This window comes from Trichosurus vulpecula, chromosome 2 (genome assembly GCF_011100635.1).
Source record: "Trichosurus vulpecula isolate mTriVul1 chromosome 2, mTriVul1.pri, whole genome shotgun sequence".
In the NCBI taxonomy this organism is placed as follows: Eukaryota; Metazoa; Chordata; class Mammalia; order Diprotodontia; family Phalangeridae; genus Trichosurus; species Trichosurus vulpecula.
Window position 1 is genome coordinate 338,709,029 of NC_050574.1, and position 25,130 is coordinate 338,734,158.

At 41.4% G+C, this 25,130-nt stretch overlaps 1 protein-coding gene across 1 annotated transcript in view; it reads right to left on the bottom strand.

Moving 5' to 3' along the window:
* Window positions 1–702: 702 nt before the first annotated feature.
* Window positions 703–25,130, bottom strand: part of CFAP91 (cilia and flagella associated protein 91) — a 45,112-nt gene continuing 20,684 nt past the window's right edge. Inside the window, exons 7-14 of the mRNA XM_036746236.1 lie at window positions 23,818–23,960; window positions 16,226–16,342; window positions 11,171–11,242; window positions 9,038–9,184; window positions 7,305–7,526; window positions 2,338–2,486; window positions 1,763–1,854; window positions 703–881 (exon numbers count right to left, since the gene is read on the bottom strand). Of these exons, the coding sequence (XP_036602131.1) occupies window positions 703–881; window positions 1,763–1,854; window positions 2,338–2,486; window positions 7,305–7,526; window positions 9,038–9,184; window positions 11,171–11,242; window positions 16,226–16,342; window positions 23,818–23,960 (1,121 nt within the window). The remainder of the gene's footprint in view (window positions 882–1,762; window positions 1,855–2,337; window positions 2,487–7,304; window positions 7,527–9,037; window positions 9,185–11,170; window positions 11,243–16,225; window positions 16,343–23,817; window positions 23,961–25,130) is intronic.

Sequence of the window (25,130 nt, forward strand, 5' to 3'; positions counted from 1 at the left end):
TCTTCAAATCTAAATTGCTATTACAGACCCCTTCTCAGAATCATGTGGCATAAAACAAAGGCATAAAACAAAATACTCAGGATGACCAAGGAAACCAATTATACTGAAATACAATTGGTTACCATAAGATTAAAAAAACAAGTTCATAGGCCCTCTGTTTGGCTTTTAAACTCCCTAACAACCTGGATTCCACCAACCTTTCTACCTCATCATACATTATTCCTTTCCCCACACACTATGGTCGAGCCACACTGGCTTTCCTGCTGTTCCTCACAGATGACGCTCCTCTGTCCCGTGTCTCCAGGTCCTAACTGGTGAGTGCTATCTTGATAAAGAATTAAAGAGTTTAACAACTACCTTTTTGTTCAGTCCTTTCTTCCTGATCCCTTCCTGGTACTCAGATCCCAGGCCTTGCTAACAAGTTATTTTATTTCCTACCCAGAAGGGGAAATTCAGGATAGTCTGCAAACAGCAATTCTCAATCAAGTGTCAACACTAAATCCATCAATAACCCATAGTTCTTTTCAGTCATGGTGCCCTGTGTTCTGTCCACAGGCTGGTGACTATACTCCACAGCTTCTCTAAAGACCAGAAAACCCTCAGAGAAGACTCATCTTTTACCTTCATTGAATATAAAAGACATAATCATTTACACAGGGCCCTTTTTATTCCACAGGTTACCTGAAGAAAGTCAAACTCACCTCAATCTGACTTTTTGTCTTTTTTGACTTTTAGTCTGGCGAACATCTTGTCAATCTCCGTGACCGGTCTCTCTCTGTGAGGCATGGCTGCCTCGGTTTGAGACTGGATGATGACTTTTTCAGTACCTTCATGGATGATCTGATGAGCTGCAAGAATGTGCTTCCTTTGTAAATTCCTCACTGGAGCAAAAGGAAAGAAATGCTTTTACTCTGAAAATTTATTCTGCAATAGCGTTCAAATGATATTTAGAAAAGATAGCTGTGAAAACGTTTTTGTTTTAAAACTGTGTACATCAGCTGAATCAGTAAGCATTTATTATGAACTTACTATGTTTCAGGCACTATGCCAAGTGCCATGGAAACAAAGACAAAAGTGGTGGAAAGAGTCCTTGCCCTCAAGGAGCTTACATTCTGTCCTAGGAGACACGTGCATATGTAGGTATTTACAAAACAAATGCTAGGTAGGTTTGGACATATGCTCGTCCTGCTGGGCCTTCTACACTGCTGTTTCTGCTATGACCGTAGTTGAGTCCGGTGTCATGCAGGGTAAGATATTCCTGGTAAAATCTGACATGGTTTCAAAATTGCATGTGGTGACTGAAGGATGGGAAGTGGGTCTTAGCACTCTAAAGGAGAAAGAGGCGGTTAAATGTCTCAGTGGACAGAATACCCAGCCAGAAGTCAGGAAGACCTCAGACATTTACTAACTTTGTGACAATGGGGCTGTCACTCAACTTCTGTTTTCCCTCATCCTATAAAATGAGGATCATAATAGCACCTCCCTCCCAGAGTCGTGAGGATCAAACGAGATAATCACTGTAAGTGCTTGGCACAGTGCCTGGCACACAGTAGGTGCTACGTAAAGATCTTAGCTATTACTATTATCATTATTATTGTTGGATTTGCCGTTGCTGAATCTGAGTGCTGCTGGGAGCCAAGAGCCGTTATTCTTAGATATGGTCCTAGAGATACAGTCTGCCCCTTGTCCATCCCTGTCATTTTAACAAAACAGAATATATTTTTAGAATAAAAGAAGACATGAGGCATTTCCATGACCTTACCTTTCTCCTTCACAAATCTTTTCTGCACTTCTGGAATCAGGAAACTATAAACCAACTCCGCAACAATCTCTTCTGACTGAAGGTGAGTTCGACTAAGCGAGAAACAAAATCAAATGGATTAAAATGTTTGCTGTTACAGTTTAGTTACTTTCTTACACTAAGACCCTCCTTCTGTGGATGATAACCTGGATTTGAATGGGTCTCCACTGAGGAGTTCTATGAACTATACAATCTAGAGGGGGTATGAGGTAACTACAGGATCCGTGCAGTGCGGTTCTGTTTGAATCAATGCCTCTACCAGGAAAAGGGCTGCGAGGGACAGGGTTTATGTCACGAATGTCTGAAACTTCGAAATAGATCTCTAGTACTACCTGAAATTCTGTCACTAGTCACATTTTCTTCATGCTTTGATATAGTAGAAAAGAAGGCAAAATATACAAGTGTCCAACGACAAACGCTTCTTAAGACCTGAGGCTAGCTAGTCCTGCCTTGTGAAGACTTAGTTCACTGAAAAATACTTCATGCTGTCAATGAACAGACTTGTCTATCCTGTGGTCTGTTCTCTGGGTACATACCGATTTTCTATTTCATAGGCAAGGTCATTGATTTCCTCAGCCATCTTCTGAATTTCTTCTCGGGCTTGTTCTTCTGCTGTGCTTTCCTCAGTATTTAGTATGATGTCTTCCAGATAGGAGGTAACGGTACTCTGGTGAATTTTAATCACCTGTACCAAACATAAAATATCCTGCTCAGTTACCCCAGGTAAATGATGGCTGGGCAGTTCAAGATATATTCACCTCAGCATTAGACGTAATGCATGCTGTTGGCATGTATGGTAAATTAAGGAATTACGAATAAATGCTAATTAAAAAATTAAATGAAATATTGAGTAACTCTCCAAATAAAACTCTAAATTTTAAACAGTTTGCATTATTTTAGAAAGTTTCTTTTTAATATCAAGTTCATTTAAATTTTTAACAAAAACAACAGGTTTGCTTTAACCTCTTCCAAATCTTCCTGTGTTCTTAATACAGATCTGTTGCCTTCCTTTTTTAATGTCATTTTAGTCAATGCACGTTATTCTTATTCCACAGAGCCTCATTCTGCATCATCTTGCACAGACTTTACTGAATTTTTTTGATATATACGTATTACATATTTGTTTTTTAATCAAAATATTCCACTACACAAATCTATCATACTTTATTCAACCATTCCCTGTCTATTAAACACGTAAACTGTTTTTTGCTATTACAAATATAGAATCTAGAAATAGTTTTGTATGAAAGTCATTCTTTCTCTTTTAATGATAATTTATGATATAGCCTCAGCAATAGGATCTCTGGGTCAAGTGGCATGATCTGATTCTTCTCCTATTGTATGTTATTAGGGTTTTTTGTTTTCTTTTTGGCCCAGAAACATTTCTAACATCCTCTCATCTCGCTATACTGATCAATCATCCTGGTTCCCACCTACTTGTTATCTCTCAAAACCTCCCTATTTGCCTATTCCTTTCTATTCAGCTTCCCACTATCTGCTACCAGCCTCTCCATCTAACCACCCCAAATTTCCCACACACATCATGCAAGCTACCCCAATACTTCCCCTATGACAGGCACTAATCAATTCACTGTATCCTTGTTTTTACAAGCTGTGAAGTATCAACTTAATGTCCTGAAAATACAAGTCTAACTATGTTACCCCCATGCTCAAAAATCTTCAGTGGCTCCAAATGCTTCTAGAATAAAAGAGTGGCTCATCAGAATGGGATTTAGAAGCCTTCCATGATCTGGCTCTCACCTACATTTCCAGTCCTGCTTCCTATTACCTCCCTTCACATGCTTGGCATCATTTCAAACAGACTGTACTACTGGCTGTTCCTTCTCCCATCTCCATGCCTTTCTTCGCACAAAGCTATTGCTGGAGAGTACATTCCCAATTCACCTCCATTTCTTCCAGGCCCTATGTTTATTCAAGGATCAGTTTTGGTGCCATCTCCTATAGGAAGCCTTTTCTGATCCAACTTCTCTCCCAGTTTTTAGTGTTCCTTTCTCTCCTGAAATTATCTTGAGCTTACTTATCGTGGCATTGAGAATTCAGAGCTAGTCCTTATCTTTAGAGATCATCACATCCAGCCCTCTCATTTTATGAAGGAGCAAGCTGAAACCCAAAGAGGTTAAGGGACTTGCCTGAGGTCACCAAGGTACCCATCTGGCAGAACTGAAATTTGAAATTTAAAAAAAAATTTTTAACATCCATTTTAAAATTTCCAGTTCCAAATTCTCTTCTTCCCTCTGGTCCCTCCTCCACCCTTTGAGAAGGAAAGGCATATTTCCCATTACACATGTGAAATCACACAAAACATTTCTATATTATCTATGTCATAAAAAAGCAAGCGAAATAAAGAAAGCGAAAGACAATATATTTGGACCTGCACTCAGAGTTCATCATCTCTCTCTCTGCAGGGGGGCAGCAGCATTTTTCACTGTGATCCATTCGGAATTGTCCTGGATCATTGTTTTGATCAGAGCAGCTAAGTCTTTCACAGAGGATTATCACTGCAATATTGCTGTTAATGTGTACAGTGTGTACAACATTCTCCTGGTTCTGCTCATTTCACTCAGCATCAGTTCATATATGCCTTCCTAGGTTTTTCTGAAACCATCTCCCTCATCATTTCTTATAGATCATACTCGTATACCACATCTTGTTTATCCATTCTTTGATTGAGGGGCATCCTCTCAATATCTAATTCTTTGCCACCACAAAATGCGCTGCTTCAAGTATTTTTGTACATTTAAGTCCTTTCCCTTTTCCTCTGATATCTTTGGGAGGCAGACCTAGTAGCAAACAAGAGGTCAAAGGGTATGCACAGGTCTATAGCCCTTTGGGCATAGTTCCAAATTCTTCTCCCAAATGGCTGAACTCACAAATTATGACTCCAAATCTTGGGCTCTTTCTACTGCATCCTATCATTTCCTGTTCTCTCTCCTCTCCCTCTGTCCCTGACTCAGGAAGATGTCAGTGCCTCAAGATTACAGACACTTCATTCTCTGTATCTGTGGTGCCCAGGTCAGTACCACAGCACACAGGAGCTATTTTAGGATCTCCTATGTAGAGTATGTAGCAAAAGCTAAATTAATGTTTATGGATGTTCTCTAAAATACCGTGTGATTCTTAGCACCCTCCTTCACTGTTCCCACTACTTTGACACATGATTACAAAAGGGCAAAGGAAGTCAGCACTGAAGATCATTTTATATTTTTCTTCGTTTTATCAGTCTGTGGGGCCAAAGAGCTCCTCACTGGCCAGCTAGTCCCCTGATGGGGAGCCTATCAGTACTCAGCCAGGCTCGTCCTTAGAAAACAGACACAACCTGTAACCAAGACTGTACACAAAGTATACAAGCATGCAGCCTTAAGAGCCAGGGTGGACTTAACACTACTATGAAGCATCACAGTAGGGGGAGGACCCATGACCTGCACCCCTGAAAGTTAACCTAGACTATTAGCTGGTCACTTCCTAAAGCCATCTATTTACAGACTCTAGCCCTGTGGTGGTTCCATGAACCTTGAAAAGCCATCCTGAGATTCAAAAATATGGGCTGGAGTGCCATAGAAGTATAGTATAGGCATAAAGTATTAGAATAGTTTAGTATAAGCCAGTGGTTCTTAAAGTGTGGTCCATGGGCACCTGGGGATCCCCAAGGTGAAAACTTTTTTCATAAGGACTCAGGGACCCCTAGCCTACTTCCCAGGAATTCTAGGATATAAGGAATTCTAGGGTGACAGTTATGCAATCACAGCTTGAACTTCCAGCAGTGCAATGCTTTCTACTCTCAGGCCAGGCAAGAGTCACAAATCAAATAGCAAAATCAAGACCAATCACTCATGAGACAATAACTGGTAACAGAATACTTCTTAAGTCTTCTAACATGCAAATGGACATGATTCTCTTCTACCTACCAAGGTGGGAGGTGGGAGAATAATGCTCTCTCTGCCCGGAAAATGAATGTAGGCAGTGGGTAAAATTTGGATTTGACCATCAGTCTGGAGATCTACCATCACCTTCTAGGGCTAGACTTGCCTTTGCTCTAGATTCTAGCTGCCAGCTGCCTCCATATGCCACTCCTCATCCCCAACCCCATGGAGGTAGTGTGAAGCTCATACTCCACTTCTGCCCTCGGGCTGTCCTCTCCCAGTGGCTGTGGGCCCAGGAGCCTCGACTACAGGGGAGACACAGCCACTCACATTATGCCAATCAGCAAGGAATCATCAACTACAGAATGCTGATGGTCAGACGGAGGATCCCGGGCCTGACTTATCTATCCCAACACTGCCCTCTTAGGACGCCCGGATCTTTCCATCCATTCTACAACAGACTTTCCTTTACGTGTTGCCTCCCTCAATGAGAACAATTTCCATGAGAACAGGGGTCATCTTGCTTTCGTATCAGATGACAAACACTTTGGTATTTCTTTTGCATGTAGTAGTCATTTGACACTTAATGAATGAATAAAAGTGCATGAATGGCATAGCCTGATGAAACAGAAAGAGAAGCTGGGTCTTCTGATTCCCAATGACCTCACAGGCTCATACAACTTAAGCCAGAAGTCACCTTCTAATCTAACTCTCTTGTTTTTCAGATAAGGAAACCAAGGCCCAGAGTGGTTAAGATACTAGCTCATGATTACACAGGGAAGGGACCAAGGCGGAATTTGAAGCCAGGTCTTCTGATTCCAAATCCAGGGCTCTTTTCACTTAAACACAGTGCCTCTTTCAAGTTAACTTTAAGTGAAATGGGCCTGAAGCTTGCTTCATTAATGAAGCTCATTAACATATTAATCCCAGAGCTTTTCCCATCTCTAGGAGAGGTTTGAAGATGTAGTTCTCTTTAAGGTAGTTTAATGTCAAACATTTGTTTGTCTGTACTTGGTTCATATTCAAACAACCTGTTCTTCTATTAACTCAAGTGATTTCTCTTTTATTTTAATTACTCAGCAGTTCATATGTGTCTATTCCATGACAACTCTGGATATACTTAACTGATTTTGGCCAAGTGTGGTAATTACTAGAGGATGTGAAGATATGCTTTAAGCTAGATCTCTAGCTTAGTTTGCCACTTTGAAATAAAATGGCATTTGATAGATGTTTTCAAATCGCCAACTCAAATTTCAATAAATTGTGGCATGTAGGGACAGATTACATAAATGTCCCCAAATGACTCAACATATTAAAATGAAAGGGGCATATTGACTGTGATATCCAAACTGGATAAAAGTTGTTTACTTCTCTGTCCATGATAGTGAATGGCTCAGTGTGTCAGTCACATCATTCACAAATAAGATCTATAGTTCAGACAATCACTAGTGAATTTTAAAGGGCATAATAACCACTTTCTTAAAAGGAGCTTCCTTCCCATCCCACTATACTCAGATCAGTAAAGCTGGCTCCTTGTTGTCCGAGCTGTCAAAGAGATAACATAGCTCTATTTTGTGTTGTCAGTTTCTGCTGATCTGGCTTGGTGTCCTCATTCCACTCGCCTCCTTAAATATCTGATCCTCTTCACGCTGACGCCTCTGCTCCACCTGGCGACGGCCACTCTCCTCTGCTTCTCGAATCCGACGCTGCCTCTCCGCCAGCATGGCAAAGGCGTGGATCCTCCTCTCCTCCTGTAGTCGGATGAGTTCTTTGGAGAGGAAGTCAAACATATCTGCTAAGACCTTTCCTTCCAGTCCACCTAAGTGATCTTCAATCATTGCCATCTGAAAAACAATTTTTAAAAAGGAATCCTACATAGTCTGACTATCACTACAGAGGACTGCTGTGCTGAAACATGTTAGAGCAGCTAACACTTCTGCCTGATCACTTTTTGACCCTGATTTATTTTTAATATCAAATTATTCACACTATTTCTAGACAAGACCTCATTTCAAGCGTCCTTATTAGGGGTGTCTCTATTATATTACAGAGTGAGATGGGTGAATTTCCAGTGCCCTCTCAGGCTTGAAGGCAGGAATCAAGCAGGCTGGGATTTTTCTAAGAATTCAGCAAAGATTTAATCAAATGTAATTTCCTTCAATGTGAAGCAAAATATTGATTTATTTTAAAATACCTGATATTTTCACACAATTTTGGGAAACGGCAGATTCTTGGTAGTACTAATTCATGTACAAAAACAAACAGGGCTGGAAGCCCAGATTACTCTGTGTGCATGAGTCCCTTAGCTCCACATCCTGATCTTGGTCTGGGCCATGAATATGCCACACGTCAGTGGTTGTTTATGCTAGCTTTATCTTCCTCAGAGCCAAGATGGCTGGTCTGAGGCTCAGAAGAAGCTTGATAACATCTTATACAGGATAGTCCTGCTTTCAATTACTGGCTCTGGGGAGGCATTAGAAGCAATGCCTTTCAGCAGCTGGCTGGGCTGTATTCATGCCTACATGTTGGCTCCCTGGTTTGGCAGTTTCCAACACTACTACATCACGGTGGGAGCATGGTCACTGCCATACCCCATAACACAAACAATGCCCCCTTCCCCGACATACTGAATGAAGTCCCTCCCCCTTGGCTGGAGCCACTTTCCTTGGCAGAATCAAACACCAGGGTCCCCTGAGGCTCCCTACTTCCATGGCTGGGTTGGTACTTGGAAGGCATTGCATCCCTACCCACTGCACAATTATGGTGGCCTTCCGTAATGGTGCCTGTATCTAGCCCACTGCTGTACCAAAAATGGACCCTGATGACCCCTCTTCTGCCCTGCTGCTCCTCCTGGGACACTGACTGCCAGATCCCTTTAGCACAGTGCTTGGGCCATCACCTCAGAAGCCCATTCATCATGGCATTGTTGTTACATAAAAGCTATACGAATTATAGTTCACCTATACTGAACACCACTGATGCCCAATAAAATGTAGCATGTTACTAAATCTGTGTGAGATAACTTTAACTTGTATTTTACACAGAACATAAAATACTAGAGCTGGAAGGGATCTTGGAAAGACTGACTCCAAAGCCCTTGATTTTAATGATAAGGAGACAGAGGCCCATGAAGCACAAGTGACTTCTCCAAGGCCATGTGACTAAGCAGCAGAACAGGGGCCTTGGGCTCCTCAGCCCGGCCTGGTGGTGTTCTTTCCACTAAACCAGTGTAGCCTGCACCCCAGACCTCTATCCAGGCATACTGTCCTCACGGCATGCAGTGGTGTCTGCTCACAACTTTAAAAGAAAGAACGGAAACATTTGATTGTGTCCTTTGCAAAGCGGATGAACAGACCTTCTCCTCATGTAAGTTGCGCTGCCGCTGCAGGGCCAGCGTCACTTGCTTCTCCAGTTTCTTCACCAGTCTGTCATCTTCCTGAAGCCAATGGCTGGTCCGCAGTTCATTGATCAATTCTAAGCGCTTTTCTTTTCCTTCATACATCTTAATCAAAGCACACAGAAAAGGTGTGATTCAGGAGTTCTGAGAACAGACAGTGCTTTGTTCTAAGCATTGATATTTGTCTTAAAATGCTTGGAACTACTTAGTCCAGGTAACTCTCATCCACACCACCTCCAGTTCATGTGGGTAAAACAGCATTTCCCCAAGAAGCAGCAGGGTCACTGTTCTGCCCTGTGACCCTGGCCCCTGAGCGTGCTGAAGCTGCCATCAGCCCACAAGAACCTGCCCATGGAGCATCTGGAGCTCTTCTTCTCAAAGACTGGGAGTCTACTAGCACTCCTGTACTGTCAAGTTCAATAGAGACCAAATGTTAGGATATGTCCTTAAGAAAATATACTGAAATAGTCTAAGAAAGAGCATGTGGAAAAGAACATCCTCTCCCACAGCGTCTCTAATGTTGTATAAGTGGTTAGTATAACTGGCCAACCTCTAGAGCTCTATCAGGGAACAGATTGACCTTGGGAAAAAAACATATGAGCATACTCTCCTTGCTTTCAAACTATATTATCCAATTGAACAAACATAATTTATTGCTGATTTTTTAAAAGTTTATCTTTAGAACAAGGAGAATGAGCTCAAAGGAAGCCTGAAAGTAGAAAATGAAACAGGAGGTAGAGGCCGTGTGCAGCCCACAGATTTCCCTGAAATGTGGCTCCTTTGCCAGGGCTGTGGTGGACAAATAAATGGAGCTGGAGGCTGGGTGCACAAATATGTCTGCCAGGGGATTTAGGAGATTCAAAGAGTGGGAATGGGGCTGGTGATCAGGCTGAGCCAATGTTGTGGGGGGAGTGGGATTGTGTGACATGGCATAAAAGATCAGCTGAGGCTAGGAGAAATGACAGAACTGGATGGTGCCTGAACTGTAGCTGGGAAATCTCCATTTGTTTCTTCATAGTGCACTGTGATGAGGCAGGAAGGGTGGGAGAGCTTTCCCAGGTACCTATATTTGTCCAGGGTTATGGCCCATGATGCTCCAGAGCCCACACATGCCATGCCCTACAGTGGGAGAGTGTGATCCTGCCAAAAGCTGTCTATCTGAATTATACAGACTCCTAATCCTTTATCCCTAAATAAGGAGCACCCAGCGGTGGGCCCTGGACATAAAGATGGGCTTGGCTGTTTTTGTTCCAAATCTCCTCTGTTCCTTTTTATAGCAGGAGACTTGGCTGACTAAGGCAAAAGCCTCCCTTCTCCCTCTCCCCACAAAAGAAAACCTTCAAAGCCTTTTTTGCTTTCTCTGCCCTTTGAAAAATGGGTGCCTCCTTTTCTGAACCACACGGTCTTCATTTATTTTCTAAGGCTGCCATTACCAGTCTGCAATATACACATCCTCCTGTCTACCCTTAGAAGGGCAGCCTCCTTAGGGGAAATTAGTAATATATTAATGAGATGATATGCTTCCTGCTGACCCAACCCAACCTTTCTCATTATCACTAGGTGGGCCCCTAAAGAAGTTGTTACAAAAGAATTTTCCAAGTGTATTTGCAATGAGGTTATCTAAGTGCCTCGATGGTTCCTCATCTATTTTTGTTCTCACTTTTAGAATACAGGCATTCTTTGCTACATGGAAAATCAGACAACAGACTTCTGAATTAGGGATCTGATAAATCAGGAAATAAACTCAGTTTATGCTGTTGTTATATACAAATCAATGTAGACTCCCAGGTGAAGGGAATTCATTCAACATTTCCAAAAACAGAAAGGGTATCTCACTGCACTATCACAATGGCCTTGCTTCCTTTCCGCTGCGATGCCCAGCCAGAGCAACGGCAGTAAGAACACAGCAGTAGAACCACCTTCCTGTCAGAAGAGTTGGGTGGTTGGTTCAAACTTGGGAAAACAGAGATATTCTGCTTTCAAAAGAAGTCAGTAGGGAGTGGAGTTCAAGATGAAGCTCTCACTGACTGAAATCAAACCACACTACACATGGGAAAGAATATCTGTAGGAGAGCAAGAGAGACAGAATACCATGTTCTGGATGACTCGGCCACGAAGTAACTTTTGTAAGTAGACCACGGCCATTTCAATCTCCTCTTCTTCCTGAAAAGGGTGATAAAGCAGACGGAAGAAGGTGGAGAGGTTAAAATGCATGCTCACTAGCCTGCAACATGCCCTCCTGGGGTGCGGAGAGGAGACTACCAAGATCAAACTGAGAAATAAATGTGCATTGCTGAGATGGAGGACTCACTGAAGAAGCATGGAGGATGCTCAGCACTGTCTGGAAGGCAGGTTCCTCATTGACAATAAGGGTACAGAGGTTACAGGCAGTCATCACTGCAACCATGTGAAATTTTACTCCCCTACTTTCCCTACTTCTCCCTCTACCTCAGTCACCTAGGACCCTCCTCCCCCAACAGATCCCACATTGTCATCAATTATTACTAGTTCTTGGGCCAGTCCTGCACAGGATCTGCAATGGTAGAGCTGGTGGTGTTGAGAGTTTGGAAGGAGAGAATAAGCCCCTAGAGCTGTGCTGTGGTCACCCCCAGCCAAAGGGCCAGCCTACTCTTCACACATCTGAACTCTTGTTCTACCCTAACTCCTATGAGGAGACCTAGGATATCCCAAATGTAGTTTTCCTCTGGAGTGTAGAAAAATCTTATTTTATTCATTCATAATCTACAAAAGCCCCACCATTTATTAATCTATGTTCCGCTTGGTTTTTCCTCTTTATGTTCTATGTGAAAAAAAAGTTTAGGTGTGATTTGGGAGGAATATAAAAGGGAATTTTATATTTCTTGGGTTCCCTTTGCTGGAAACCCCTGAAAACCTCCAAAAGATTATAAGGCTAACTTCTAGGGAAAGTGAGAAACCATGGTCAGAAGTGATAGGCCTTAGCAAGGTGCAAGGGAAGCAGGCAAACCAATTCCTAGGGCCCTGGGGCTTGACAAAGGCACCTACTAGGATAGAACACTGTCCAGCAGGGTCCCAGCCTTACAGATAGCTTCAAGCTTCCATGTCCCTGCCCCTCACACCCCACAACAGCACCCCTGCCTTGCTGTGGCTTCTTCCTCAGACCACAGAAACAACTGCCCAAGATCTGGATGGGGCAAATCCCCATTCCCTCTTTCAGGCAGGCTTCTTTCTAGCTGTGTACATAATCCTATCACTCCACAGGAGGGTGAAGATACATATTTGGAAACCAGACACACGAGTCTAAAGATATCTTCCCAGAGAAACACCCTGCTACATGGGGTGGTTAGATTTTAAGGGACTATTGGTATAGGGACAGGAGGTGAGGTATCACTATACCTCAGGCTGGCCCTTGAGCCAGGAAGACCTAGCCTTAAGTCCTCCCTCCAACACAGAAGGGTTTTGTGACCTTGGGCCCTTAACCTCTCAGGGCTGTGGGCCAGAGGTATCTCCAATAGAAATGGGAGCCATCAAACTGCATAAAATATCCCTGCAAACTGCATACTGACTTGCTGTTTTACTGTTTTTAAAATTTATTTTGTTAAATGTTTCCCAACTACACTTTCATCTGGTTAAGTATCTGACATCTCAGTTCTAGGCAACTCTAAAGGCTGTACAAGTTGCAGAGGAGGTGCTGACTGCTTTGCCAGAGGGAGGTTCCTCACCCAGTTCCCTATACGAATGAAACCATGGCTCCAGTCCCCATCCTCTTGGTACTTAGTACTGCAAGCACAGGATGGATCGAATGGTCCAGCCTGATAACCTACCCACCATGCTAGGAACCCACATTGTCCCTATAGGAAAAGGCCTCCAGAGTTTCAAACAACAGACTTTTCAAAAACCTTTGCACACAACCTATTCTTAAACTGAGGATGAACCCCCAAATAATGTAAGCATCTAACTTTTTCCCTTTCTATATCATTGATCTATACTGATTTCCAGAGGAAATAAGGCAAGATGGGAGGATGATTTATAATGACACTATCAAGAGTGTGGAAAATTCCCTTCAATAAAGTAGAAATCAGAAAAAAAACCATCAGTATAACAGAAATTCAGCTTAAATGTAAGATGATGAGTAAATATAACACACCAGCTAGTATTTTTGGCCATAGCTGAAATCTGTCTATCCTAAATACACATGCTATTAACTTTTAAAAAATTTACCTTGCACAAAAGTAGGAATAGGTTAAAGCTCATGTTAAGTAAAAATACTAGTTATTTCCTATATCATTTTCCCATGCTCTAACTAACTCTAGAATCATAATGTCTGAAGGGATCTTGAGAGATCATTCAGGAATTCATGCACCTGAATTAGGGCAGGTCAACGCCTTGGCCACCCTGGGGCAAGTGAAATCCCATTGTAGTTCTACACCGACTTCATGACAGCTGCCATTACTGAACATCCCATCAGACTCTTCCAGGAGTTTGCCCCTCCAGAATATTCTCTTTATCTTTGATTTCTCCTTACCTACTGGCTCTTTTCCAGCTACCTGCAAGCACGCCCAGGGCTCTCCCAACCTTAAACAACAGAAAACCCCCCAAAACCTTCATTGTCTTACATCTCTTCTCACTTTCAAAGCTGAACTCTTCCACTACTGGCTCCCACTCTTACCACTGCAACTATTCTCCTGAAGTTGACCAACAAGCACTCAGTGGCTCACTAAGCTGGCCTTTTCTCTGTCCTCCACAGTTTCTGACACCACTGACCATCCTTTCCTCTCCTCTGTTCCCTTTGCCTGTGCGACTCTGGTCTCTTCCAGTCCTCCTCCTATCTACCTGTTCTTCCATTCCCTTGACAGGATCATCAGCAATCTTTCCCATCTCCTGTGAGCTTTCTCTCTAAAGCCTTTATTTTGAGTCCTCTTCTCTTCACCCTTGCAAACCAGCTTGCCCCCCAAAACCAGCCTGAGCCCTGCTCACCTGATAAAGGCCTAAAACCTGGATTAGTCAATCAGGAGAAAGACATTTTTGGCCCACTCTGAGCTTAATCTACTATAATGCTTGGCATATTCTGGCACAACAGACATGCGTTGCTTTGCTCTCTGAGTGAAAACAAGCTCTCCTTCTGGATTTTGCTGACTGGGAACATTCTTCTGACAAGAATCAGGTACCTTGAACAGGACACTATCTAGAATAATGGAACTTTTTATCTTGGCATTTATGGACACTATTTTGTTATGATATCCATGTTTTACAACTCTATCCTATTAAGATATTCCTGTTCTTTCCATGTTATGGTTGACACATATGGAGGCTATAATTTTGGCTGACAATGACATCCTGAGTCAGGAGAGGAGAAGGGATTGCTCTGAGGATATAAAGTCCTTTTTAACTGTCCTTTCCTTGAGCTCACTCTTATGACTCCTGTATATGGACCCATACATGTCTCCAGCTCTGAGAGAAATAAACATGCGCATGCAACCTAATTCTGTTTGTTCTCTGATCAAACCTCTGGTTAAGAGTGAACCCCATTCTGTTTGTTCCCTTTGAATAAGCCTCCGGTTAAGGGGGGAAGACACCCTCTATCTCCTCTCTACTGGTCATCTCTTCAGTTTCCATGGCTCTAATCATCACCTCTATGAAGATGACTTCCAAATCTCTACAAGCAGCCTCTTGAGCTCCAGATCCACATTACCAATGCTGGATAGAGACAGGTCCAGCTAGATGTCCTACACGCATCCCAAACTTAACACCTCCAAACATAGTTTTTTAAAATTCTACCACAAACTTCGTCCTCTTTCAACCTTTTCTATTTTTATTGCTAGAATCTCTACCCATTTAGCCGCCTAGATTCATACCTTCTAAGCCATCCTCTACTCTTTTCTCTCTTTTCCAATCAGCTGCCAAATCTTCTCAAAGTGACTTCCACAATATCCCTCCTTTGTTCCCTTTCTCTGCATTCACTCAGCCACCACCTGAGCTCAGGCCCACATCATCTCCCTCCTGGACTATCACAAGAGCCTCCTAAGCTTTGCTCTTTCTCCATCCATTCCATCATGTACTATACAATTGAGAAAACAATCTTCCTAAAACACATCTTACCATGTCATTCCCCTTGCTCAAGAATCTCCAGTGGTTCCCAATTACCTCTAGGATAAAAGATAAACACCTCAGCTTGACATAGAAAGAAAGCCTTTCACAATCTGGTACCAGGCTTACCTGCCCAGGCTTATTCTGAATTAGTCCCCAATACCTTGCATACAAGAGGCATTAAGGAAATGCTTGTTGAACTCTCAGTAATTCCTTTCTTATAGCTAATAGCACACAGTTTATAGCTTTCTTTTGGCTTATAGTTTCTTCTGCCTTCAGTGAAAATAGTCTGCTACTTTGTTGTTCTTCAGTCATTTCAATTATGTCCAAATCTTTGAGACCCCATTTGAGGTTTCCTTGGCAAAGATATTGGAATGGCTTTCCATTTCTTCTCCAGCCCATTTTACAGACGAGGAAACTGAAGCAAACAGGGTTAAGTTTTTGCCCAGTGTCACACAGCCAGTACATGTCTGAGGTCGGATTTGAACTCATGTCCTGATTTCAGGCCTCATGCTCTATCTAGTTGCCAGTAGTTTGCTAGGGCAGCTAGGTGGGGCAGTGAATAGAATGCTGGGACTGAAGTCAAGAACATTTACCTTCCTGTGTTCAAATCTGGCCTTAGTCACTTACTAGCTGTGGGACCCTGGGCATGTCACTTAACCCTGTTTGCCTCAGTTTCTTATCTGTAAAATAAGTGGGAAAAGGAAATAAACTACTCCAGTATCATTACCAAGAAAACCTCAAATAGGATCATGAAGAGTTGGACATGAGTGAAATGAATGAAAAAGTCTGCTACTGGTCCCTGTTCAATTTCATATATTTGACAATAATAATATTACGTCACCTATCTGAATTAAGACTACATGAAGGGTGCATACCAAAAATTCACTTTTCTTCAGGTGTATTTTTAATTTATTCATTCTTGAAAAGGTTGGATATTTTAACTTTTAACAAGAATGAAAGCATTAATTACATCAGAGCTCGAGTATAGGAGCACTGGTTAATAGGGGAGGGGCAGTTTTCCATCTAAAATAACTATCTTATTGAATTTCTAATTAAGAGCAAGCATTTCTAACTTACAGAAGAACACATGTCCAAAGTTGGTGTTGGAAGTCGAGGTGGTGGGATTACTCTCCTCTGAAGGAAGAAGGGTTTTTTCTTTGGCTCAGGAACTCTCCTCTTCTTATCCAACAGCGCCTGAAATAAAATATGTAATTTTATTCTTTATCTTAGTCCTTCTTGGATATAAGTAGATCTCAGCAGCACATTTATTCTGTAACTGGAATAAATATGACCACTCTAGGCTAGTTATAAAGTAAATCCTATAAATTAATGTCAAAATGAACTGTAAAAATTGCTGCAATCCATCTTAAAATTCATTGTCACTCTCTTTTATTGAAGAGTTCTATTTTATTTAGCATTAATATTATTAGATTTGCTTTCTATCACTTTTTTTGGATTATTATAGAATTTTTGGAAGTGACTATAAACCTTTTTATTCCTATTATTCCTGCTACAAATCCAACCTTAAGAAAACCATGCTAAACAAAACTCTTTAGCTTCTTCTAACTTGGACTTCCCCTTTGTTATAGATAGGTAATTATCTTTGGGATTACCCTAGATTACAGAGTCATAGATCTAAACCTGGAAGGGACCCTCAGAGGTCATCCAGTCCAACAGAGGCTGAGAAGTAAAGGAACTTGCCCATTTTCCCATGAGTATTAATAAGCATCAAAGGTGGGATCTGATTCCAAGTTCTCTGACTCCAAAGCTCTTTCCACTGAGTACCATGCTAACTATGACTTTACCTTGTTTTTCTTTTGGTCTACCTGCAACAACATTCTACGATATTGAGTAGTTTAGTCAGTTTAATAGTCTGAAGCTTCTTAAATTTTGTTAGTAACTGATTTACATAGATCTGATAAGTATGTATTGTTTCAAAGACTTATCTTTTTGGCTTGGAGGATTGGCTGCTGTTCAAAGACTTCAATGAATTGTACATGTCTCTCTTTAAAGTCAACATTCTTCTCAACTTTCTATCTATCACCTTCATATAGCAAACTAAGTTTTGCTGACTGGATAATTTTGTGTTCATGGCCCATGCTTATTTGCATGTATGTCATATTCCAATTTCTCTGTGTATCTCCTTGTCTTCCTTGAGAATTCTATTGTAATTTTGATTGGAATACCTTGGTGTGTTATTTCTGTCTGTCCTCTTGCCGATCACAGAATTACTACCATATGATAATGTTGAAATTTCACTATACTGGGTCTAGGAGAATTGAATTTGGGTTTTTTTTTGTCAAGGGTCCTGCCAATTCTTTCTATGTGACTATATTGGCACTGGCTTTTGTTAATTCCAGAAAGTTTTCTTGAATGATTTCCTATAGTATAGCATTCAGGTTTTTTTGCCCCTTAAATTTTCAGAGTTCTTAATACATGAGATTGCTACATTTTGACCTATCCTCCAGGGCTGGCACTTGTCACTTGTTCCCTAGATCATTTAATAATTCAATTATTTTCAGATCATGTTTTTTCCAGTTGGTCTTCATTGTCTACAATTTTGTTTTCTGCTATAATAAGGTCTGCTGTTGACTTCATCTATTGATTCTTTAAGGTTTTCTATTACGTGGTCCATATTAATCCTTGTTTCCACTTCCTTACAGTTTTAAAAATCTAATATTTGAGAGAAAGCTGATCCAGTAGAACCCAGGTACAAGTCCTACCACTGACACATACTAGCTCTACAATTCTGGGAAACTTCCTTAACCTCTCAGTGCTCTGGGCAACATCTGCATTGGCAGGGGTTTCTTCATCCAGGAGTCCCCTATCCCAATGGAATCACACATGTGGTGTCTATCCTTATCCTTTTGTTCTGGCTTCAGTTCTTCCTATGATCTTCTGTTTTCTACAAGCTCCTCTTTTACTAACTCCTAGGGAGTTTTTGTCAGGGTTAATTCTTTCTTAATGCCTTTACACACATATCCATTTGAGGATGCTTCATGGAGTATCTCCAGTTGTGTCCTTGTCTATCTGTATTGCTTCAATTCTTTTTCCGTTTTTTTTTTAAATAATAGATGTTCTTTATTATTTTTTTTTACTGTTTTACTTGAATTTTATTTTCTTGCAAGCATGTGTTTTGTTGTAATTTTTCTTTCCTTTAGTGTCATAATTGCTACCAGCTCCTCTGAACTTCTCACATTGCAGCCTTTACTAAAAAACCAGTATCATGCCTGTTCTGATTCCCAAAGCATTTTTTGTAGCTAACATAAATTATTTTCTCTCACCTGTTTCATTTCTTGCTCATGTTTTGACTGTACCCACTTTAGTGAATTGTTTCATGAATTGCTACAGCCCAAAATTATCTGGTGGCCAACTTCATGATAATGGGCCAAACTTGGCTAAATTGGCCCTCAGATGAGACACAGAGCCTGTCTATTACTGAATAATCTTCCAGGTTGGTGACACTGGCCAAAGTTTGGACTCCACTGGCATAACCTTAGAAAACTCAAGTCACCTCCATACCAAAGGGGCTCATCAGAGCCAAATCTAATTTGGGAGACTAGATTTATATGCTAAAATTATTCTAGTAATTAAGGTCAAAAGATATGACTTGATCAAGTTCAAAGTATAAACAAGCTGATTTCATAGTAAGTGCAAAACTTTCTGAAAGGTTAAAAAAAAAGATGATGGAGAGGGAAAGGTAGCAAATCAGGTGGGCAATATCCGACCATGAAAAAGACTCCTCTGTCTCTAAGGTTCATGTAGGACAAGGAGAGATGAGGACCATTAAAACTAATGGTAAATATAAGGCACTACTTATATCATCACTTCTAAGGTACCTATAGGGGGAAATGTGGTTTAATGCAGGTCTCTAGTTAACCACCCATATTTATCTTTCAGAAAATAGTACAATTTCTATAGATTCTTCCTAACAGGTTGTGTGTACATGGAGAGAGAGGGAGGTCAGAAAGGTACAAGGACAGGAACCAGACCAATGATTTCAATTATATAAGAAACCTAATATTTTAAAAGTAATGGCTGACTAATATTATTTTATCTATCAATATAATATGAACACATATTTCAGCCTAAAAAATTTGCCTTTACTGCAACAAAACATACTATACTTGAGTCCTCTTATAACATATTTAACTAAACTATTACTGAGCTACACCACATTTTCACATATACTATGATCCAGCCAATTTGGCTTTTTTTTTTTTTGCAGCTCCCCATACATAATATGCCATCTCCCAACTCTGGGCCTTGGTCCTTCATGCCTGGAATGTACTCTCTTCTAACTTCTATTTTTCAGAAACCATATATTCCTTCAAGACTCAGGTCATGTTCCACCTTTTGCATAAGTCTTTTACTGATCCCATCAGCTGCTAGTACCTTCTCCCTAAAATCACCCTCTACCTATTTTGTACACACCTATATCTGTACGTGTTGTGTCCTCTAGTTAGACTGTTAGCTTCTTGAGAGCAGGGACTGTTTCCACTTTTGTATTTTTATTGCCAAAGACATCACAGTGCCATGATTATAACAGTCATCTGGAACATGCTTGTTGGTTGACTGATTCCTTTTAGAAAGCAGCATAATCTCCAAAGACCGTGTCCTCAATTAATTTATATGTAATTAAGGAAATAACTTCCTTCCCTCCCCTTCCAAACATCTGCTGCGATACTGTGAAAAAGAATCCTAGGTATGCAGTCCAAAGGAGTCAGACATTGATACAGGATGGAAATAGGATCTGAAAGCATACGCTAATCATTTTCACTGAAACTCTGAGGTTTCTATGCTTATAAAATAGTAATTAATTATACAGAAAGGGCTACTGATGACTGATACTATTCACAAGAGTGGTCAAGAGACCCTCCTCTTCACCTGAGATTAAACCAGGAGGAAAGGAGTAAACAATATTCCACTTTGCTTAGGAAGCATGTATATTGTCAAGCAAAAAGGAAAATGAGGATAATTAAAACTAATGGCAAACATAATGCACTAGAGCTTCACTATAATACACCTAATTAAAGGTTAAAAAATGTAGTTAAACAAAAAGGCTTAAAGTTTAGACCTATTTCCTATTCCATTATCTCATACCTTCTCCCTTCCACCCCCCAACCATAATTTTTTTATCTTTCAGAAAATATGGACTTTCCTGATCAGGGAAAGCCCCCAAGAAGGTGATGCTACTTTGTGAAGGAAAGACAAGAAGTATGGTGAAAGCCAACAGAGCAAGAGAGTTTTATATCCTCAGAAACCTCATCCGGAGAGCAACAGTCCACAATAAAACTGTACCCTTTCTTCCCAGAGCTACAAAGATCCCTGACTCCCCTCCTTACTACTACTGCCTGGAGAAGTTTGAGGAATGGACTTCACTTCTCTAGGCCTCAGTTTCCCCTTTTGTAAAATAAGGGGGTTGAACTAGATGATGTCTGAGGTGGCTTCTATCTCTAAATCTCAGATCCAATGATCCCTTAGAAATTCTACTTTGCGATGGCCAATGGGGGGAGCCAAGATGGCAGCAGGAAAGTAGGGACTAGCGTGAGCTCCCCCGCCGAGTCCCTCCAAAAACTTATAAAAAATGGCTCTGAACCAATTCTAGAACTGTAGAACCCACAAAACAGCAGAGAGAAGCAGGGCTCCAGCCCAGGACAGCCTGGATGGTCTCTGGGTGAGGTCTATCCCACATGGAGCTGGGAGCTGGGAGCTGGGAACGGAGCAGAGCCCAGCATGAGCGGCGTGGACCAACCAGATCAGTAGCCGGGCAGAGTGTGCCCTAGCACCCTGAATCAGTGAGCTGCGGCAGTTACCAGACTTCTCAACCCACAAACACCAAAGACAGCGGAGAAGGTTAGTGGGAAAAGCTGCGGGAGTGGAAGGAGTTCCCGGTTCATCTACCGGCCCAGGGGCAGCAGAGGTGGGGCAGCTACAGCTGCAGTTGCTTCCGGCCCCAGGCCCACCTGGTGGGAGGAATTAAGTGGCGGATCAGAGCAGGAGTGCACAGCCTGCTGAAGATTTAAGCCCAGTCTGGGTTGGGGGTTCTTGGGGAAGGAGGAGTGCTGGTGTGGCAGAGCTGGCACATCCCCCCCAAACGTGGAACATAGAACTCTCTAGTCTACAAGCAGTCATACCCTGCTGAAAAACTCAAGGGTCAAGTTAGTTGGTTGGGAATATGGCCAGGCAGCGAAAATGCACCCAGATTCAGTCTCAGACTTTGGATTCTTCCTTTGGTGACAAAGAAGACCAAAACATACAACCAGAAGAAGTCAACAAAGTCATAGAGCCTACAACAAAAGCCTCCAAGAAAAACATGAACTGGTCCCAGGCCATGGAAGAGCTCAAAAAGGATTTGGAAAAGCAAATTAGAGAAGTAGAGGAAAAATTGGGAAGAGAAATGAGAAGGATGCAAGAAAACTATGAAAAACAAGTCAATGACTTGCTAAAGGAGACCCAAAAAAATACTGAAAAATACACTGAAGAAAACAACACCTTAAAAAATAGACTAACTCAAATGGCAAAAGAGCTCCAAAAAGCCAATGAGGAGAAGAATGCCTTGAAAGGCAGAATTAGCCAAATGGAAAAGGAGGTCCAACGGACCACTGAAGAAAATACTACCTTAAAAATTAGATTGGAGCAAGTGGAAGCTAGTGACTTGATGAGAAATCAAGATATTATAAAACAGAACCAAAGGAATGAAAAATGGAAGACAATGTGAAATATCTCCTTGGAAAAACCACTGACCTGGAAAATAGATCCAGGACAGATAATTTAAAAATTATTGGACTGCCTGACAGCCATGATCAAAAAAAGAGCCTAGATATCACCTTTCAAGAAATAATCAAGGAGAACTGCCCTGATATTCTAGAGCCACAGGGCAAAACAGAAATTGAAAGAATCCATCAATCGCCTCCTCAAATAGATCCCAAAAAGAAATCTCCCAGGAATATTGTCGCCAAATTCCAGAGCTCCCAGATCAAGGAGAAAATACTGCAAGCAGCCAGAAAGAAACAATTTGAGTATTGTGGAAATACAATCAGAATAACGAGATCTGGCAGCTTCTACATTAAGAGATCGAAGGGCTTGGAATACGATATTCCAGAGGTCAATGGAGCTAGGATTAAAACCTAGAATCACCTACCCAGCAAAACTGAGTATCATGCTCCAAGGCAAAATATGGATTTTCAATAAAATAGAGGACTTTCAAGCTTTCTCAGTGAAAAGACCAGAGCTGAATAGAAAATTTGACTTTCAAACACAAGAATCAAGAGAAGCATGAAAAGGTAATCAAGAAAAAGAACAAGAAAAAGAAATTTTAAGGGACTTACTAAAGTTGAACTGTTTTGTTTACATTCCTACATGGAAAGATGACGTGTCTGATTCATGAGACCTCAGTATTAGGGTACCTGAAGGGAATATGCATATATATATATGTTTATGTGCATATATATATACTTATATAAGTGAATGTGTATGTATGTATATATGTATGTGTGTGTATATATATATATGTATATATATATATATATATATATATATATACAGAGAGAGAGAGAGAGAGAGAGAGAGAGAGAGAGCGGACACAGGGTGAGTTGAAGATGAAGGGAAGATATCTAAAAGAAATAAAATCAAATTAAGGGATGAGAGAGGAATATATTGAGAGAGGGAGATAGGGAGAAATAGAATGGGGTAAATTATCTCGCATAAAAGTGGCAAGAAAAAGCAGTTCTGTAGGAAGAGAAGAGAAGGCAGGTAAGGGGGGAATAAGTGAATTTTGCTCTCATCAGATTTGGCCTGAGCAGGGAATACCATACATACTCAATTGGGTATCTTACCACACAGGAAAGAAAAGGGAAGAAGATTAAAAAAAGGGGGGGATGATGGAGGGGAGGGCAGATGGGGGTGGAGGTAATCAAAACCAAACACTTTTGAAAGGGGACAGGGTCAAGGGAGAAAATTCAATAAAGGGGGATGGGTTGGGAAAGAGCGAAATATAGTGAGTCTTTCACAACATGAGTATTGTGGAGGGGTTTTACATAATGATACACATGTGGCCTGTGTTGAATTGCTTGACTTGTTAGGGAGGGTGGGTGGGAAGGGAGGAGGGGGGAGAATTTGGAACTCAAAGTTTTAAAAACAGATGTTCAAAAACAACAAAAAAAAATTTTTGCATGCAACTAGGAAATAAGATACACAGGCAATGGGGCGTAGAAATTTATCTGGCCCTACAAGAAAGGAAGGGAAAAGGGAATGGGAGGGCAGTGGGGTGACAGAAGGGAGGGCCGACTGGGGAACAGGGCAACCAGAATATATGCCATCTTGGAGTTGGGGGGGAGGGTAGAAATGGGGAGAAAATTTGTAATTCAAACTCTTGTGAAAACCAATGCTGAAAACTAAATATGTTAAATAAATAAATTAAATTAAAAAAAAAAAGAAATTCCACTTTGCAAGGCAGCATCTTCCCCCCTTCCCCACCCCCATCCTCCAGCTGCATACTAACTGGTCTCTGGCTTCATCTTCCAATATGGGAGCTACCACGTTCTAATCTTCCTATGGGGTGGTGTCATCATTAGTAACTTGTTCCAAATGCATGAACTACACCATAGTTTAGCTCTACGAGTAGTTAAGACTCATTTGTAAGAAAAGAAAATGCGACTGCTTTATACCTGGTGAACCTCAGCTAGCTCAAGATCCATTCTAGCCGACCTTTTAAGAAATTTACTCTTTGTGGTGATCACTTTGGGCTTTGGAGCTCTGATCCGAGGCTGCGTTACAAAATCTGGGAGGGAGGCCTCAAGTTCAAGTAGCCCTAGGAGAACAAAAGACATGAAAAAGAAGGTGTTTGATATAACGTTCATTGAATTAATGCTTATTAACCAATACCCTCTGTGCATACCACACTGTGCGAGGAATTAGGGGAGAAAAAATGCTAAAATGTGAAGGTAAGGAGGGGGAGGAAGGGAGGAGTGCTGCTCCTCGACTGTAATAGGCCAGGCCTGACTCAGGTAGTTCAGGTAATTCAGGATGGAGATTAGGAACACTTAGAACTTCTGGCAGTTAACAAAAGGAGATTTACTTATTCATAGCAGGGGAAGGATATTCAGGATAGGGAAAGAATAATTATTCACCAAGTAGGTAGTTTTGATTCAACTTGGCATAGCTTCTCGGCCACTGTATTGTCCCTGACAGCTGGTCAGAAGGATGAGGGAGTTGCTGCTGACTCTTTTGAGACCCGGGTTTTTGTACCTAAGGCCACCCAGAATCCATATTAATGGCCTAATCCTTTAATCTCATGACTTAAGTCTTGAGGGTAGTTATGATACCTTATAAAGAAAAACTAGTTTAACCTATGGTAGGACAGGCCCTTAAGAGTTTGCACCTATCACCATGACCAACTGATTTTTCCTAGTTTGGGAAGTAAACATAATTAAGAAGGTGTTAAACTAAGTGCAAAGACTTAGGTAATCTCAGAAAGTAAAGAAGGTAACAAAAAGTATGAAATTCTGATGTGTTAACAAGGCACGAACATCCTGCTACCCTATTTATTCCATCAAGTTTTCCTTGATAGAATTAGAAAGGAAGAAGATTGGCCACGCCTCGGCCACTTTTAAAAATTTAGCTTACTAAACACTAAACATTCAGGAACCATACTTGGACTAAGCAAGAGATGGCAATCAAGCAAGAACCAACTGCTGTTCTCTTTTTGGGGCGGTGGAGGTAGGGAGACTTTCCTTCTACCTCCCCACCCACCCACTGGTTATGGTGCTTTGAAGAAGAGCTCAAGTGATTCAAGGAAGGCAGCAGAGAGAGGCAGCAAGGAAGCAGTGTGAAGGACCATAATCCCTTCTAGCTCCAAATCTATGATCCTTTGATTCAACGGAAGCAGCTAGCTAATAAAACACTAAAATGGCGAACTATGGAGTCAAAGCTGGGTATGGAAAAATGAAGCCAGAGTTGGGGAGAAGGCCTGGGCCAGAAG